This window comes from Hemitrygon akajei, unplaced genomic scaffold, assembly GCF_048418815.1.
Source record: "Hemitrygon akajei unplaced genomic scaffold, sHemAka1.3 Scf000186, whole genome shotgun sequence".
Classification (NCBI taxonomy): domain Eukaryota; kingdom Metazoa; phylum Chordata; class Chondrichthyes; order Myliobatiformes; family Dasyatidae; genus Hemitrygon; species Hemitrygon akajei.
The window spans coordinates 298,478-315,356 of NW_027332072.1; the positions used below are offsets into that span (position 1 = coordinate 298,478).

General features: G+C 53.6%; 1 protein-coding gene across 1 annotated transcript in view; it reads left to right on the top strand.

Moving 5' to 3' along the window:
• Positions 1–1,481: 1,481 nt before the first annotated feature.
• Positions 1,482–16,879, top strand: part of LOC140724304 (calretinin-like) — a 170,340-nt gene continuing 154,942 nt past the window's right edge. The window contains exons 1-3 of the mRNA XM_073038757.1: positions 1,482–1,646; positions 3,042–3,119; positions 3,527–3,583. Of these exons, the coding sequence (XP_072894858.1) occupies positions 1,482–1,646; positions 3,042–3,119; positions 3,527–3,583 (300 nt within the window). The remainder of the gene's footprint in view (positions 1,647–3,041; positions 3,120–3,526; positions 3,584–16,879) is intronic.

Consider the following 16,879-nt stretch of genomic DNA (forward strand, 5'->3'; position numbering starts at 1 on the left):
TACCTTCACATAATTTTAAATATCTGTTCCACCGCTCTCTGGGAGCTACAGTTCACCCTCAGATCCTCTCAAAATCCTTTCCCCTTGACTGTAGATCTCTGTACTCTGGCTCCCTCTGATATGGGGAAAGGTTTCTGCTGGTCTACCTGATGTCCCTCAGAACGTCGTACATCTCAGGTCTACCTGATGTCCCTCAGAACGTCGTACATCTCAGGTCTACCTGATGTCCCTCAGAACGTCGTACATCTCAGGTCTACCTGATGTCCCTCAGAACGTCGTACATCTCAGGTCTGCCTGATGTCCCTCAAAACATCGTACATCTCAGGTCTACCTGATGCCCCTCTAAACGTCGTACATCTCAGGTCTACCTGATGCCCCTCTAAACGTCGTACATCTCAGGTCTGCCTGATGTCCCTCAAAACATCGTACATCTCAGGTCTGCCTGATGTCCCTCAAAACATCGTACGTCTCAGGTCTACCTGATGTCCCTCAGAACATCGTACATCTCAGGTATACCTGATGTCCCTCAGAACATCGTACATCTCAGGTCTACCTGATGTCCCTCAGAACATCGTACATCTCAGGTCTACCTGATGTCCCTCAGAACATCGTACATCTCAGGTCTACCAGATGTCCCTCAGAACGTCATACATCTCAGGTCTACCTGATGTCCCTCAGAACATCGTACATCTCAGGTCTACCTGATGTCCCTCGAAACATCGTACAGTTCAGGTCTACCTGATGTCCCTCAGAACGTCGTACATCTCAGGTCTACCTGATGTCCCTCAGAACATCGTACATCTCAGGTCTACCTGATGTCCCTCAGAACGTCATACATCTCAGGTCTACCTGATGCCCCTCTAAACGTCGTACATCTCAGGTCTGCCTGATGTCTCTCAAAACATCATACATCTCAGGTCTACCTGATGTCCCTCAGATCATCGTACATCTCAGGTCTGCCTGATGTCCCTCAGAACATCGTACATCTCAGGTCTACCTGATGTCCCTCAGAACATCGTACATCTCAGGTCTGCCTGATGTCCCTCAGAACGTCGTACATCTCAGGTCTACCTGATGTCCCTCAAAACATCATACATCTCAGGTCTACCTGATGTCCCTCTAAATGTCATACATCTCAGGTCTGCCTGATGTCCCTCAGAATGTCGTACATCTCAGGTCTACCTGATGTCCCTCTAAACGTCGTACATCTCAGGTCTGCCTGATGTCCCTCAGAACATCGTACATCTCAGGTCTACCTGATGTCCCTCAAAACATCATACATCTCAGGTCTACCTGATGTCCCTCTAAATGTCATACATCTCAGGTCTGCCTGATGTCCCTCAGAATGTCGTACATCTCAGGTCTACCTGATGTCCCTCTAAACGTCGTACATCTCAGGTCTGCCTGATGTCCCTCAGAACATCGTACATCTCAGGTCTACCTGATGTCCCTCGAAACGTCGTACATCTCAGGTCTACCTGATGTCCCTCAGAACATCGTACATCTCAGGTCTACCTGATGTCCCTCAGAACATCGTACATCTCAGGTCTACCAGATGTCCCTCAGAACATCGTACATCTCAGGTCTACCTGATGTCCCTCGAAACATCGTACATCTCAGGTCTACCTGATGTCCCTCAGAACGTCGTACATCTCAGGTCTACCTGATGTCCCTCAGATCATCGTACATCTCAGGTCTACCTGATGTCCCTCAGAACGTCGTACATCTCAGGTCTACCTGATGTCCCCGGAAACATCGTACATCTCAGGTCTACCTGATGTCCCTCAGATCCTCGTACATCTCAGGTCTACCTGATGTCCCTCAGAACGTCGTACATCTCAGGTCTACCTGATGTCCCTCAGAACGTCGTACATCTCAGGTCTACCTGATGTCCCTCAGATCCTCGTACATCTCAGGTCTACCTGATGTCCCTCAGTTCATCGTACATCTCAGGTCTACCTGATGTCCCTCAGAACATCGTACATCTCAGGTCTACCTGATGTCCCTCAAAACATCGTACATCTCAGGTCTACCTGATGTCCCTCAAAACATCGTACATCTCAGGTCTACCTGATGTCCCTCAGAACGTCGTACATCTCAGGTCTACCTGATGTCCCTCAGAACGTCGTACATCTCAGGTCTACCTGATGTCCCTCAGAACATCGTACATCTCAGGTCTACCTGATGTCCCTCAGAACGTCGTCCATCTCAGGTCTACCTGATGTCCCCTGAAACATCGTCCATCTCAGTTCTACCTGATGTCCCTCAGAACATCGTACATCTCAGGTCTACCCGATGTCCCTCAAAACATCGTACATCTCAGGTCTACCTGATGTCCCCTGAAACATCATACATCTCAGGTCTACCTGATGTCCCTCGAAACATCGTCCATCTCAGGTCTACCTGATGTCCCTCGAAACATCGTCCATCTCAGGTCTACCTGATGTCCCTCTAAACATCGTACATCTCAGGTCTACCTGATATCCCTCAGAACATCGTACATCTCAGGTCTACCTGATATCCCTCAGAACGTCGTACATCTCAGGTGTACCTGTATGTCCCTCAGAACATCGTACATCTCAGGTCTACCTGATGTCCCTCAGAACGTCGTACATCTCAGGTCTACCTGATGTCCCTCAAAACATCGTACATCTCAGGTCTACCTGATGTCCCTCAGAACGTCGTACATCTCAGGTCTACCTGATGTCCCTCAGAACGTCGTACATCTCAGGTCTACCTGATGTCCCTCGAAACATTGTACATCTCAGGTCTACTTGATGTCCCTCTAAACGTCGTACATCTCAGGTGTGACCCCTAACTTGAACAGCTCCAGGAAGAACAAACAAGAGCCTGTCCAGTCTCTTCCTCGTAACAAAGACGCTGCATTCCTGGTGAATCTGCTCTGCAGCCACTACCAAACTATCACATTCTGTCACGCTCTGATCATTTTCCTCAATCAGAGAACTTGTTTTCAGAGTTTTAAGTTAAGCTTGTCTCCTTGTTACACAGCACACTCCAGGAAATCCTGCTTCCTGCTTTAGTTTGCCTTCGCCCAGTCACGTACAACAGCAAGAAAGCATCAAATACGTTCTGTCAATTTGTCCTCCGAGTTATTTCTAGTGAGTTGAAGATTACAATTCCCTCTGGTTATTGCATTATCTCTACTGCATGCTTTATGCTTCGATTGGTAATATTGCTGTAACGATGGCCGTAAACTGCTCTCACGGTGGTTTATTTTATCCCTTGTCTTCTCTTAATGCCACCTGGGCTAAACTATCACTGCTCTTCCGGCACGCTTTCTACTCCGAAGGCAGAGGGGTGCCGTCAAATGGATCATCATTGGTTTGAAAAGGCCCGTGTTAAAAGCTCATGGGATTAAAATTAATGGCTTAACTGAAAGAAGTGTTAACTCTGAAGTGAAGGCCCATAATTCCCTGGGAGAAAACGGTACAAGTTTCTGTCACTGTGTAATCCTACCTGCACAGTGTCGAGTGAGCTCAAGTTGTTTCTCTTTTTTGTTTCACAGACCTGGAGGAAGTACGACGCAGACTGCAGTGGCTATATCGAAGCAAATGAGCTGAAGGTGCCTGTGTTTTCCTTTCAGTTTGTCTGAGCCACTCTGAATTATGTGGCCAGTATTCCATAAATCGCATCAGAACAGAGGTGGTGCTTGCTGTTTTGAAGGACTGGGTGAGATTGGGTGGCCTGGAGAGAATATACTGACTGGTACTTGGTAAGGTGGCCACTAACTGCTCATGTCAGTGAGATGGTCACAGGAGGGCTTAGTCATGTCTGATTCCTTGGAACAGGAGATAATTTCCAGAGTGGAACTTTTCCTAACATAGTCCCGGACAGAAATTCTCAGTGAAGGGGTCCTGGGCTGGATTCCTTGGTGGGATTGGCAAGTACGTCCGAAGCTGGGTTCTTCATCGAGACTGTTCAAGGGTGGGTCTCTCACTAAGTGCCGTGATTCTCTCGGGCTTGAACTCTCAGTGAGATTATCCTGGCTGTTAATGCTGAGTCAGATTCACTTTGAGATGGTCCTGGCCTGAGGTTCCCGTTTGAGTTTAACCAAGCCTGATTTTGTGTCTGACACAAGATTTCTTAATCACAATGTCTTACATTGGGTCCCCGCTGCTCTTCCCTCTGGAAAATTTCCAGTCTTACACTGGGCCCCCCGCTGCTCTTCCCTCTGGAAATTTTCCCGTCTTACACTCCCCCCCTCCCCGCTGCTCTTCCCTCTGGAAATTTCCCGTCTTACACTGCCCCCCCCCCCCCGCTGCTCTTCCCTCTGGAAAATTTCCCGTCTTACACTCCCCCCCTCCCCGCTGCTCTTCCCTCTGGAAAATTTCCCGTCTTACACTCCCCCGCCCCCGCTGCTCTTCCCTCTGGAAAATTTCCAGTCTTACACTGGGTCCCCGCTGCTCTTCCCTCTGGAAATTTTCCCGTCTTACACTCCCCCCTCCCCGCTGCTCTTCCCTCTGGAAATTTTCCAGTCTTACACTGGGCCCCCCCTCCCCGCTGCTCTTCCCTCTGGAAAATTTCCCGTCTTACACTGCCCCCCCTCCCCGCTGCTCTTCCCTCTGGAAATTTTCCAGTCTTACACTGGGCCCCCCCGCCCCCGCTGCTCTTCCCTCTGGAAATTTTCCAGTCTTACACTGCCCCCCCCCCCCGCTGCTCTTCCCTCTGGAAAATTTCCCGTCTTACACTCCCCCGCCCCCGCTGCTCTTCCCTCTGGAAAATTTCCAGTCTTACACTGGGTCCCCGCTGCTCTTCCCTCTGGAAATTTTCCAGTCTTACACTGGGCCCCCCCGCCCCCGCTGCTCTTCCCCCTGGAAATTTTCCCGTCTTACACTCCCCCCCCTCCCCCGCTGCTCTTCCCTCTGGAAATTTTCCCGTCTTACACTCCCCCGCCCCCGCTGCTCTTCCCTCTGGAAAATTTCCAGTCTTACACTGGGTCCCCGCTGCTCTTCCCTCTGGAAAATTTCCCGTCTTACACTCCCCCGCCCCCGCTGCTCTTCCCTCTGGAAAATTTCCCGTCTTACACTCCCCCGCCCCCGCTGCTCTTCCCTCTGGAAAATTTCCAGTCTTACACTGGGTCCCCGCTGCTCTTCCCTCTGGAAATTTTCCAGTCTTACACTGGGCCCCCGCTGCTCTTCCCTCTGGAAATTTTCCCGTCTTACACTGGGTCCCCGCTGCTCTTCCCTCTGGAAATTTTCCAGTCTTACACTGGGCCCCCCCCCCGCCCCCGCTGCTCTTCCCTCTGGAAAATTTCCAGTCTTACACTGGGTCCCCGCTGCTCTTCCCTCTGGAAATTTTCCAGTCTTACACTGGGTCCCCGCTGCTCTTCCCTCTGGAAAATTTCCAGTCTTACACTGGGTCCCCGCTGCTCTTCCCTCTGGAAAATTTCCCGTCTTACACTCCCCCGCCCCCGCTGCTCTTCCCTCTGGAAAATTTCCCGTCTTACACTCCCCCGCCCCCGCTGCTCTTCCCTCTGGAAAATTTCCAGTCTTACACTGGGTCCCCGCTGCTCTTCCCTCTGGAAATTTTCCAGTCTTACACTGGGCCCCCGCTGCTCTTCCCTCTGGAAATTTTCCCGTCTTACACTGGGTCCCCGCTGCTCTTCCCTCTGGAAATTTTCCAGTCTTACACTGGGCCCCCCCCCCGCCCCCGCTGCTCTTCCCTCTGGAAAATTTCCAGTCTTACACTGGGTCCCCGCTGCTCTTCCCTCTGGAAATTTTCCAGTCTTACACTGGGCCCCCCCCCCCCCCCCGCTGCTCTTCCCTCTGGAAAATTTCCAGTCTTACACTGCCCCCCCCCCACTGCTCTTCCCTCTGGAAAATTTCCAGTCTTACACTGCCCCCCCCCACTGCTCTTCCCCCTGGAAATTTTCCAGTCTTACACTGGGCCCCCCCGCCCCCGCTGCTCTTCCCTCTGGAAAATTTCCAGTCTTACACTGCCCCCCCCCGCTGCTCTTCCCTCTGGAAAATTTCCAGTCTTACACTGCCCCCCCCCCCGCTGCTCTTCCCTCTGGAAAATTTCCAGTCTTACACTGCCCCCCCCGCTGCTCTTCCCTCTGGAAATTTTCCAGTCTTACACTGCCCCCCCCCGCTGCTCTTCCCTCTGGAAATTTTCCAGTCTTACACTGCCCCCCCCCCCACTGCTCTTCCCTCTGGAAAATTTCCAGTCTTACACTGGCCCCCTGCTGCTCTTCCCTCTGGAAATTTTCCAGTCTTACACTGCCCCCCCCCGCTGCTCTTCCCTCTGGAAATTTTCCAGTCTTACACTGCCCCCCCCCGCTGCTCTTCCCTCTGGAAATTTTCCAGTCTTACACTGCCCCCCCCCCCACTGCTCTTCCCTCTGGAAAATTTCCAGTCTTACACTGGCCCCCTGCTGCTCTTCCCTCTGGAAATTTTCCAGTCTTACACTGCCCCCCCCCCGCTGCTCTTCCCTCTGGAAATTTTCCAGTCTTACACTGCCCCCCCCCCCGCTGTTCTTCCCCCTGGAAAATTTCCAGTCTTACACTGCCCCCCCCCCCCCCACTGCTCTTCCCTCTGGAAAATTTCCAGTCTTACACTGGCCCCCTGCTGCTCTTCCCTCTGGAAATTTTCCATCAGTTTCCCTGTGTTAAGTTTGCACACTCTCCTGTATCTGGTTTCTCCTGGGTGCTCTGGTTTCCACCCAGATCCCAAAGATGTGCTAGTTTATGTATTAATATGTTAATAGGATGCTGTTGATTTTGCCTGAGTTTGGGTAAATGGTCAAAAAGTTTGGCGAGAGGGAGAGAGTGGTGGCCGAGGAATCAGAGAGAGCACTGGACTGATGGAATTGCCCTGCTAGGACCAGCATGAAGCTGATGGAACAATGCCCTCCTTCACTGCCATAACAGAGATATACTCATACATCTTGCAGACCGGATTTTTGATTGGAAAATCCCACTCAGGGTTTTTAAGATTTGCCTGAGACTGAATTTCTTTGTCCAATTATTCAGACTTGATTAGACCATAAGACCATAAGACATCGGAGCAGAATTAGGCCATTCAGCCCATCGAGTCTTCTCCGCCATTCCATCATGGCTGATCCTGAATCCCACTCAACCCCATACATCTGCCTTCTTGCCGTATCCTATGGTGCCCTGACCAATCAGGAAACTATCAACTTCCGCCTTAAATATTCCCACGGACTTGGCCTCCACCGCACTCTGTCGCAGAGCATTCCACAGATTCACCACTCTCTGGCTGAAAAAGATTCCTCCTTACCTTTGTTCTAAAAGGGTTGCCCATCGATTTTGAGGCTGTGCCCTCTCATTCTAGATACCCTCACCATAGGAAACATCCTCTCTACATCCACCTTATCTAATCTCAATGAGATCCCCTCGCATTCTTCTAAATTTCAGTGAATACAGGCCCAAAGCTGCCAAACACTCCTCATATGTCAACACTTCCATTCCTGAAGTCATCCTCACGAATCTCCTCAGGACTCTGTCCAATGATTTGTTGATGGAATTGTCTGGTTGGTTTCATTGTGTGTTTGCCACAGACTGCTCTCCTTGGTGATACTGCTCAGAACAGACTTCCTGTTGGGCTTCCACCCAGCGTGGGTCTCTGCCTGACGGAGACCCATTTTGGATTTATTGACAAGGTTGCAAGAGACTGGAATTCATGATGAGGTTTTCCAGGCTGAAATTCTCAGTGTCTTTATTCCAGTCAGTAATTAGAACCATTTCACCAGGAAGATGGCAGAGTTGGTCATCGAAACATCGCTTATAATCGATCCTAACCCTGACTGGAAGCCCGAGGAGAGTTTATTCGTCACTAGATTTAACTTTATAAGAAGTGATGCCACAGCTGTCGAGCATTCAGATGTAGCCTGTGATTGCCACTTTGCTCCTGAGCTGCCTTTCCAGAGATTGTACCCCAACCTCCTGTAACTTCCTTAAACCCCTGGTTTAGAGCGATAGATACCAAACGCAGATGTGCTCAGAGAGGCACCTTGCAGAATCGGTAGATGTTGTGCACTTGGATTTTCAGAAGCCCTTTGACAGGGTGCCACACATGAGGCTGCAAGCCCCTGGTATCACAGGAAAGATTCTAGCCTGGATAAAGCAGTGGCTGATCAGCAGGAGGCAAAGAGTGGGGATAAAGGGAGCCTTTTTGTGGTTGGCTGCTGGTGACGAGTGATGTTCCACAGGGCTGTGTGTTGGGACCAATGCTTATTACGTTACATGTCAATGATTTGGATGATGCAATTGATTACTTTGTTCCAAAGTTTACAGATGTTATGAAGATAGAAAGTGTATGGTCATGTACTTTGGAGGAAGAAATGAAAGAGTTGACTATTTTCTAAATGGAGAGAAAATACCGAAAACCGAAAAATAAGGGACTTAGAGTCATTGTGTAGGATTCCCGAAGGGTTAATTTGCGGGTGAGTCTTGTGAGGAAGGCAAATGTGATGTTAGCATTCATTTCGAAAGACTTTATAAAGCACTGGTGAGGCCTCGTCTGGAGAACTGTGAGCAGTTTTGGGCCCCTTATCTTAGAAATGATGTACTGACACTGGAGAGGGTTCAAAGGAAGTTCACAAAAATGATTCCAGCATTGAATGGCTTGTAATGTGAAGAGTGTTTGATGATTCACTAGAATTCGGAAAACTGAGGGGTGACCTCATTAAAACCTAGCAAATGTATGCCTGCTTATCATGGATGAATGCCTCACAGACTGTCCTCAGCCAGCTTGATTCCATTCACAGAAAGGCTCTCAGGATTATAGGTGTAGATGAAGCCACAGCTCGTGAGAAGCTAGCCATCAGTAGCTTACACCACAGACGACAGGTTGCTGCAGCTACTGTGCTATACAAAATGCACACCAGCCACAGCCCTACAGACCTTCACGCCATGCTGCCTTCATCTTACGAGAGACGGCGCACCACACGATCAAGTTCATCTATGCCTGCTCATGCTGTTTCTGTGCCTGATGCCAGAACCTACACACTGGACAGAAGCTTCCTTCACTGTGCTATCAGAATTTGGAACAGCCTTCCAGATGCTGTGGTTGGAAACATCTGAGACGATGGGGTCCAAGCCTTCAAGAGTCGAGTGAACAAACACCTATCATCTCTGGGAGGGAAGTCACAAACTTCTTCATAAGCTATCATGAAGGGGACCAGGATGGCAATGCTTGGTTATGGGCAGGTAGGGTTAATACCTGACTTTCAAAAGCACTTGTGAGTTATGTTCCAGCTGGACTTAGTCCTTAAACTGCTGGAGAACAGTGCGGAAAGATCAGGTGCTGTTTTCTCCCGGTAGGGATTAGTTTTCAGTTCCAAGTGCTCCTGTCACATTTTGTCACCCTGTAACCTTACCCTTCAATCTCTCTGAATTATGGAGGACGGCATGTGTATAAATGTCTCTCTCCATCATGATCATCATGACTCCAGTATCTCTACTATTTTTTAAAGTTTCTTTATTGTACGTATGATTTTTTGTGTTCTATCGCTGAGCAGCAGCGACCCATCTGATTGGCCTATCAGAGTTCTCTTTGGGAACTAGTTGATCAGCCTTTCTGATCTGGCTATTGTTCACCATTCCACTTAATTAAAAAACATGTAAGGTTACGGGGAGAAGGCGGCTGGAGAATAGGGTTAAGAGGGAAATGGATCAGCCATGATAAAATTGCAGAGCAGACTCGATGGGCCAAATGGCCTAATTCTGCAACTTAGTCTGCATTTTCGAGTCGGGCAGTGACTGACCCCGGGCAATCTATCGCCTGGTGCAGACGCCCTCCAGCTGACCACCCTGTCTGGAAAAGCATCCACACCAAGCACTCTGACTGTCACAGTCCCCACTCCCGGAGGCTCCAGACAGGGTCTGTCCCTGGAATGTTTCCCACCACCCACGCCAAACGTTTCCCTTTGTCTGCCCCGGGCAAACGACATTTATACACATGCTGTCCTCCATAATTCAGAGAGATTGAAGGGAAACGTCGCCTGCTGCAGACACACTCCAGGTGAGCTCCCCTTCTGGAAAAGCATCTTCCCCATGCACTCTATCACAGTCCCCACTCCCGGAGGCTCCAGACAGGGTCTGTCCCTGCAACGTTTCCGGTTGTGGCTGCGATCTGCATCATGTCTGCCCCCGGGCAAACGGGATCCCTGTCCACTGGGGAGAGCCAGCACCGATAAGTGAGAGTGCGTCTGTGTGCGTACAACAGTGACTGGGATTGCCGAGCCTCCTGTCCACACTTCATCCACACGGAGAGTGAAATCCCCTCCCGTTTCTCTCTGACCTGCCCAGGTGCCCAGTGTGGGGCACCACACGGAGAGTGAAATCCCCTCCCGTTTCTCTCTGACCTGCCCAGGTGCCCAGTGTGGGGCACCACACGGAGAGTGAAATCCCCTCCCGTTTCTCTCTGACCTGCCCAGGTGCCCAGTGTGGGGCACCACACGGAGAGTGAAATCCCCTCCCGTTTCTCTCTGACCTGCCCAGTTGCCCAGTGTGGGGCACCACACGGAGAGTGAAATCCCCTCCCGTTTCTCTCTGACCTGCCCAGGTGCCCAGTGTGGGGCACCACACGGAGAGTGAAATCCCCTCCCGTTTCTCTCTGACCTGCCCAGGTGCCCAGTGTGGGGCATCCACACGGAGAGTGAAATCCCCTCCCGTTTCTCTCTGACCTGCCCAGGTGCCCAGTGTGGGGCACCACACGGAGAGTGAAATCCCCTCCCGTTTCTCTCTGACCTGCCCAGGTGCCCAGTGTGGGGCACCACACGGAGAGTGAAATCCCCTCCCGTTTCTCTCTGACCTGCCCAGGTGCCCAGTGTGGGGCACCACACGGAGAGTGAAATCCCCTCCCGTTTCTCTCTGACCTGCCCAGGTGCCCAGTGTGGGGCACCACACGGAGAGTGAAATCCCCTCCCGTTTCTCTCTGACCTGCCCAGGTGCCCAGTGTGGGGCACCACACGGAGAGTGAAATCCCCTCCCGTTTCTCTCTGACCTGCCCAGGTGCCCAGTGTGGGGCACCACACGGAGAGTGAAATCCCCTCCCGTTTCTCTCTGACCTGCCCAGGTGCCCAGTGTGGGGCACCACACGGAGAGTGAAATCCCCTCCCGTTTCTCTCTGACCTGCCCACGGTGCCCAGTGTGGGGCACCACACGGAGAGTGAAATCCCCTCCCGTTTCTCTCTGACCTGCCCAGGTGCCCAGTGTGGGGCACCACACGGAGAGTGAAATCCCCTCCCGTTTCTCTCTGACCTGCCCAGGTGCCCAGTGTGGGGCACCACACGGAGAGTGAAATCCCCTCCCGTTTCTCTCTGACCTGCCCAGGTGCCCAGTGTGGGGCACCACACGGAGAGTGAAATCCCCTCCCGTTTCTCTCTGACCTGCCCAGGTGCCCAGTGTGGGGCACCACACGGAGAGTGAAATCCCCTCCCGTTTCTCTCTGACCTGCCCACGGTGCCCAGTGTGGGGCATCCACACGGAGAGTGAAATCCCCTCCCGTTTCTCTCTGACCTGCCCAGGTGCCCAGTGTGGGGCATCCACACGGAGAGTGAAATCCCCTCCCGTTTCTCTCTGACCTGCCCAGGTGCCCAGTGTGGGGCACCACACGGAGAGTGAAATCCCCTCCCGTTTCTCTCTGACCTGCCCACGGTGCCCAGTGTGGGGCATCCACACGGAGAGTGAAATCCCCTCCCGTTTCTCTCTGACCTGCCCAGGTGCCCAGTGTGGGGCACCACACGGAGAGTGAAATCCCCTCCCGTTTCTCTCTGACCTGCCCAGGTGCCCAGTGTGGGGCACCACACGGAGAGTGAAATCCCCTCCCGTTTCTCTCTGACCTGCCCAGGTGCCCAGTGTGGGGCACCACACGGAGAGTGAAATCCCCTCCCGTTTCTCTCTGACCTGCCCAGGTGCCCAGTGTGGGGCACCACACGGAGAGTGAAATCCCCTCCCGTTTCTCTCTGACCTGCCCAGGTGCCCAGTGTGGGGCATCCACACGGAGAGTGAAATCCCCTCCCGTTTCTCTCTGACCTGCCCAGGTGCCCAGTGTGGGGCACCACACGGAGAGTGAAATCCCCTCCCGTTTCTCTCTGACCTGCCCAGGTGCCCAGTGTGGGGCACCACACGGAGAGTGAAATCCCCTCCCGTTTCTCTCTGACCTGCCCAGGTGCCCAGTGTGGGGCACCACACGGAGAGTGAAATCCCCTCCCGTTTCTCTCTGACCTGCCCAGGTGCCCAGTGTGGGGCACCACACGGAGAGTGAAATCCCCTCCCGTTTCTCTCTGACCTGCCCAGGTGCCCAGTGTGGGGCACCACACGGAGAGTGAAATCCCCTCCCGTTTCTCTCTGACCTGCCCAGGTGCCCAGTGTGGGGCACCACACGGAGAGTGAAATCCCCTCCCGTTTCTCTCTGACCTGCCCAGGTGCCCAGTGTGGGGCACCACACGGAGAGTGAAATCCCCTCCCGTTTCTCTCTGACCTGCCCAGGTGCCCAGTGTGGGGCACCACACGGAGAGTGAAATCCCCTCCCGTTTCTCTCTGACCTGCCCAGGTGCCCAGTGTGGGGCACCACACGGAGAGTGAAATCCCCTCCCGTTTCTCTCTGACCTGCCCAGGTGCCCAGTGTGGGGCACCACACGGAGAGTGAAATCCCCTCCCGTTTCTCTCTGACCTGCCCAGGTGCCCAGTGTGGGGCATCCACACGGAGAGTGAAATCCCCTCCCGTTTCTCTCTGACCTGCCCAGGTGCCCAGTGTGGGGCACCACACGGAGAGTGAAATCCCCTCCCGTTTCTCTCTGACCTGCCCAGGTGCCCAGTGTGGGGCACCACACGGAGAGTGAAATCCCCTCCCGTTTCTCTCTGACCTGCCCAGGTGCCCAGTGTGGGGCACCACACGGAGAGTGAAATCCCCTCCCGTTTCTCTCTGACCTGCCCAGGTGCCCAGTGTGGGGCACCACACGGAGAGTGAAATCCCCTCCCGTTTCTCTCTGACCTGCCCACGGTGCCCAGTGTGGGGCATCCACACGGAGAGTGAAATCCCCTCCCGTTTCTCTCTGACCTGCCCAGGTGCCCAGTGTGGGGCATCCACACGGAGAGTGAAATCCCCTCCCGTTTCTCTCTGACCTGCCCAGGTGCCCAGTGTGGGGCACCACACGGAGAGTGAAATCCCCTCCCGTTTCTCTCTGACCTGCCCACGGTGCCCAGTGTGGGGCATCCACACGGAGAGTGAAATCCCCTCCCGTTTCTCTCTGACCTGCCCAGGTGCCCAGTGTGGGGCACCACACGGAGAGTGAAATCCCCTCCCGTTTCTCTCTGACCTGCCCAGGTGCCCAGTGTGGGGCACCACACGGAGAGTGAAATCCCCTCCCGTTTCTCTCTGACCTGCCCAGGTGCCCAGTGTGGGGCACCACACGGAGAGTGAAATCCCCTCCCGTTTCTCTCTGACCTGCCCAGGTGCCCAGTGTGGGGCACCACACGGAGAGTGAAATCCCCTCCCGTTTCTCTCTGACCTGCCCAGGTGCCCAGTGTGGGGCATCCACACGGAGAGTGAAATCCCCTCCCGTTTCTCTCTGACCTGCCCAGGTGCCCAGTGTGGGGCACCACACGGAGAGTGAAATCCCCTCCCGTTTCTCTCTGACCTGCCCAGGTGCCCAGTGTGGGGCACCACACGGAGAGTGAAATCCCCTCCCGTTTCTCTCTGACCTGCCCAGGTGCCCAGTGTGGGGCACCACACGGAGAGTGAAATCCCCTCCCGTTTCTCTCTGACCTGCCCAGGTGCCCAGTGTGGGGCACCACACGGAGAGTGAAATCCCCTCCCGTTTCTCTCTGACCTGCCCAGGTGCCCAGTGTGGGGCACCACACGGAGAGTGAAATCCCCTCCCGTTTCTCTCTGACCTGCCCAGGTGCCCAGTGTGGGGCACCACACGGAGAGTGAAATCCCCTCCCGTTTCTCTCTGACCTGCCCAGGTGCCCAGTGTGGGGCACCACACGGAGAGTGAAATCCCCTCCCGTTTCTCTCTGACCTGCCCAGGTGCCCAGTGTGGGGCACCACACGGAGAGTGAAATCCCCTCCCGTTTCTCTCTGACCTGCCCAGGTGCCCAGTGTGGGGCACCACACGGAGAGTGAAATCCCCTCCCGTTTCTCTCTGACCTGCCCAGGTGCCCAGTGTGGGGCACCACACGGAGAGTGAAATCCCCTCCCGTTTCTCTCTGACCTGCCCAGGTGCCCAGTGTGGGGCATCCACACGGAGAGTGAAATCCCCTCCCGTTTCTCTCTGACCTGCCCAGGTGCCCAGTGTGGGGCACCACACGGAGAGTGAAATCCCCTCCCGTTTCTCTCTGACCTGCCCAGGTGCCCAGTGTGGGGCACCACACGGAGAGTGAAATCCCCTCCCGTTTCTCTCTGACCTGCCCAGGTGCCCAGTGTGGGGCACCACACGGAGAGTGAAATCCCCTCCCGTTTCTCTCTGACCTGCCCAGGTGCCCAGTGTGGGGCACCACACGGAGAGTGAAATCCCCTCCCGTTTCTCTCTGACCTGCCCAGGTGCCCAGTGTGGGGCACCACACGGAGAGTGAAATCCCCTCCCGTTTCTCTCTGACCTGCCCAGGTGCCCAGTGTGGGGCACCACACGGAGAGTGAAATCCCCTCCCGTTTCTCTCTGACCTGCCCAGGTGCCCAGTGTGGGGCACCACACGGAGAGTGAAATCCCCTCCCGTTTCTCTCTGACCTGCCCAGGTGCCCAGTGTGGGGCACCACACGGAGAGTGAAATCCCCTCCCGTTTCTCTCTGACCTGCCCAGGTGCCCAGTGTGGGGCACCACACGGAGAGTGAAATCCCCTCCCGTTTCTCTCTGACCTGCCCAGGTGCCCAGTGTGGGGCACCACACGGAGAGTGAAATCCCCTCCCGTTTCTCTCTGACCTGCCCAGGTGCCCAGTGTGGTGCATCCACACGGAGAGTGAAATCCCCTCCCGTTTCTCTCTGACCTGCCCACGGTGCCCAGTGTGGGGCACCACACGGAGAGTGAAATCCCCTCCCGTTTCTCTCTGACCTGCCCAGGTGCCCAGTGTGGGGCACCACACGGAGAGTGAAATCCCCTCCCGTTTCTCTCTGACCTGCCCAGGTGCCCAGTGTGGGGCATCCACACGGAGAGTGAAATCCCCTCCCGTTTCTCTCTGACCTGCCCAGGTGCCCAGTGTGGTGCAGCTGGTGCACAGACAAAGACCAGCTCTCCTGTCCAGCATCCTGCCGTTGTAGATGTGACCCGAGGCTTCCTGCAGCACTCTTCAGAGAGAGCCACCAACTGCCTGAAGCCCCTGTAAGGGGCAGAAATGTGGGTATGTCTCTTTCTAAACCCGCTCCAGAGGTTTTGCGGAGAGTCCTATCCCACGGGTAGAGAGCTGTAACTGGGCCAACTCGGTCAGTCCGTCCACTTGGGGCTGCTCGGTTAGACCATGTTTAGACTATGGTTCACCTGGTTTGCCCTCAAAGATGCAACTGTGGGCCCTGCCAGCAGTGAGTTTTGAGGACATGGGTGACTGAAGACACTGGTGTAAATGCCATAGTTTCCCTGGCGTGGAACTCGTTGCTGAGGACAGAGTGGCTGACTCGAGGCTGCGTGTTCTACATTAAACAGTTACCGAGTCACTTGAAGGCCGGGCCTGTCCCAGGAGTTGCCCGTGCACAGATTTGCAGCAATGAGAGTAATGACGGGGAGATGAGGGCAGAACCCCTCCCTGCCCCGCGTGATTCCACCTGCCTCCTCGTCTGTGTCCCTGTGTGCGTCTAGTAAACAGCAACCAGAAGTAAAGTTTGCCAGGAGCCCTCTGCTCCTGAAACCTTCACACAGTAATTCTCCTGTGCACGAGGAAGAAAGTTGGTGATGGATAATTTCAGCCCCTCCCCCACTTCACAATGCTTAATCCAGTTAGTGTTGATACAAACAGCCCAAGAGGAAATGACAGAGATTTCCAATGCCTTACCTGTTCAAGAAAAACTCCGTATGCAAGGGAAGGGCTCCTGAAGCCATGTATTGACACTTCCCCAGACGTGTTTAGCACTGAATCCACGCCCGTCAGCCGCCAGGTCTCCTCCCCTCTCTCAAAATGCTGGAGAACTCAGTGAGTCAGGCAGCATCTACAAGGGGAAATAAACAGCTGATATTCAGGCCCACACCTCATTTCCTTCAATAGAAGCTGCCTGATATACTGAGGAGTGTGTCTGTCTGTCTGTCTGCCCATCTCTGTGTGTGTCTCTCTGTCTGTGTGTCAGTCTGTCTATCTGTGTGTCTTTTATGTGTCTGCCTATCTGTATGTGTGTGTGTGTATCTATCTGTGTGTGTGAGTGTGTGTGTGTGTGTCTATCTGTGTGTGAGTGTGTGTGTATCTATCTGTGTGTGTGTGTATCTGTGAGTGTGTGTGTGTATCTATGTGTGTGTATCTGTGAGTGTGTGTGTGTATCTGTGTGTGTGTGTGTATCTATCTGTGTGTGTGTATCTGTGAGTGTGTGTGTGTCTATCTGTGTGTGTATCTATCTGTGTGTGTGTGTGTGTATCTGTGAGTGTGTGTGTGTATCTGTGTGTGTGTGTATCTATCTGTTGTGTGTGTATCTGTGAGTGTGTGTGTATCTGTGTGTGTGTGTGTGTGTGTATCTATCTGTGTGTGTGTGTGTCTATCAGTGAGTGTGAGTGTGTGTGCGTGTGTGTATCTATCTGAGTGTGTGTGTGTGTGCGTGCGTGTGTGTATCTATCTGTGAGTGTGTGTGTATCTGTGAGTGTGTGTATCTGTGTGTGTGTGTGTATCTATCTGTGTGTGTGTGTGTCTATCTGTGAGTGTGTGTGCGTGTGTGTATCTATCTGAGTGTGTGTGTGTGCGTGCGTGTGTGTGTATCTATC